The 1,562-nt window shown below is 38.0% G+C and overlaps 1 protein-coding gene across 1 annotated transcript; it reads left to right on the forward strand.

Moving 5' to 3' along the window:
- The first annotated feature begins 241 nt into the window (after positions 1-241).
- Positions 242-1,214, forward strand: LOC140861313 (uncharacterized). Its single transcript, XM_073264323.1, has 3 exons — positions 242-562; positions 690-915; positions 1,027-1,214. The coding sequence occupies exons 1-3, from the start codon at positions 242-244 to the stop codon at positions 1,212-1,214; spliced, it is 735 nt and encodes a 244-aa protein (XP_073120424.1).
- Positions 1,215-1,562: the final 348 nt, after the last annotated feature.

The raw sequence follows: 1,562 nt of genomic DNA on the forward strand, positions 1-1,562 counted from the left end.
GCTAACTTTCTTTATAATGTTTAATAAACTTTACAAGATGGAGATTAGGCGTCGTAATATTATAATCTTTATGGTGCTTCACCAAATGTTGATTCGTACGTTAATGCTGGTAACTTTTTTGATACGACATCGCACAAGATTACTTGGCCGGCGATGGCGCCCATATTTTAGAACAAGAGCTTCGTGCGCCATGACACAAAAAATGAGTGCACAAATTAACCACTTGCATAGGGTTATTGAAATGGGAGATGCCCAATGTATAGTTAATTTGAGGATTGATCGAAAGTCATTTGCACAATTATGTTACTTGCTCACTCATGTCGGAGGCGTGAGAGATTCTAAATACGTTAGGGTCAAAGAAAAAGTTGCCATGTTTTTGTCAATCTTAGCACATCACAAGAAAAATCGAATAATTGGTCATGATTACGTACGAAGCGGCCAAACAATTAGCTGCTATTTTCATGAAGTGTTGGGCTCTGTTCTGAAGTTACATAGTATGCTGCTTGGGAAGCCCATCCCTGTCGACGAGACTTGCAGTGATGAGACATGGAAATGGTTCAAGGTAAAGATATTTTTACGTGTACATATTGAACTTGCAATCTGAATTGCAAATGCCCCTTATCTATAACATGGATATATCAGAATTTGCTACATTAATTTAATATATACATCCACCTATTATTTTTCAGGGCTGTATCGGTGCGTTGGATAGAACATACATAAATGTTCATGTACCAATATCTGAGAAGCCCAAATACCGAACTAGAGAAGGGAATATTGCAGTTAATGTGTTGGGTGTGTGTGACAGAGATATGAACTTCATATTTGCGCTCATGGGATGGGAAGGATCAGCAGCCGATGCCAGAGTGCTTCGTGATGCCTTAACTCGAGAAGACGGTCTGAAAGTTCAAAGAGGTATTGTGTTGTTTTTAACTTCACACTATAATTACCTTGAAATTTTATTATTATTATTGAGGAACTAATTTTTTCCAACTTTATAATAATATAATTATTTTTATTGACTAGGTTCATATTACTTGTGCGACAATGGAAAGGCAAATATACCTGGTTTCTTGACTCCGTATAGAAGAGTACCTTATCATAGAGATGCTTGGGGAAATCGAACCACAGCCCCACAGAATTATAAAGAGCTGCTCAATTGGAGACATAGTAAAGCGAGGAATGTTATTGAGAGAGCCTTCGGTTTACTTTAAAAAAGATGGGCTATCCTTCGAAGCCCATCTTTCTATCCCTTGAAAATTCAGAATCGAATAATAATGGCTTGCGTTTTGTTACACAACTTTATCCGATCTCAAATGCCGAACAATCTTGTTGAGGATCTTGAAAAAGAGACACTAAGCCCGCTTCCAGAATCAGGCTATGAATTTATCGAGAACTTCAATTCATCGGACGAATGGGACATGTGTGTTGGAAAACTGGCGAGTTCCCAGACCATTTACGATTGATACCCGGTGCAGCGGAAGTTTAAAAATTTTTCATGGAACGTTTCCATGGTATGGGTATCAACCGTTCATCGATTGAATTACGTGTGTGTAAAATTT

This window comes from Henckelia pumila, chromosome 4, assembly GCF_033568475.1.
Source record: "Henckelia pumila isolate YLH828 chromosome 4, ASM3356847v2, whole genome shotgun sequence".
Classification (NCBI taxonomy): domain Eukaryota; kingdom Viridiplantae; phylum Streptophyta; class Magnoliopsida; order Lamiales; family Gesneriaceae; genus Henckelia; species Henckelia pumila.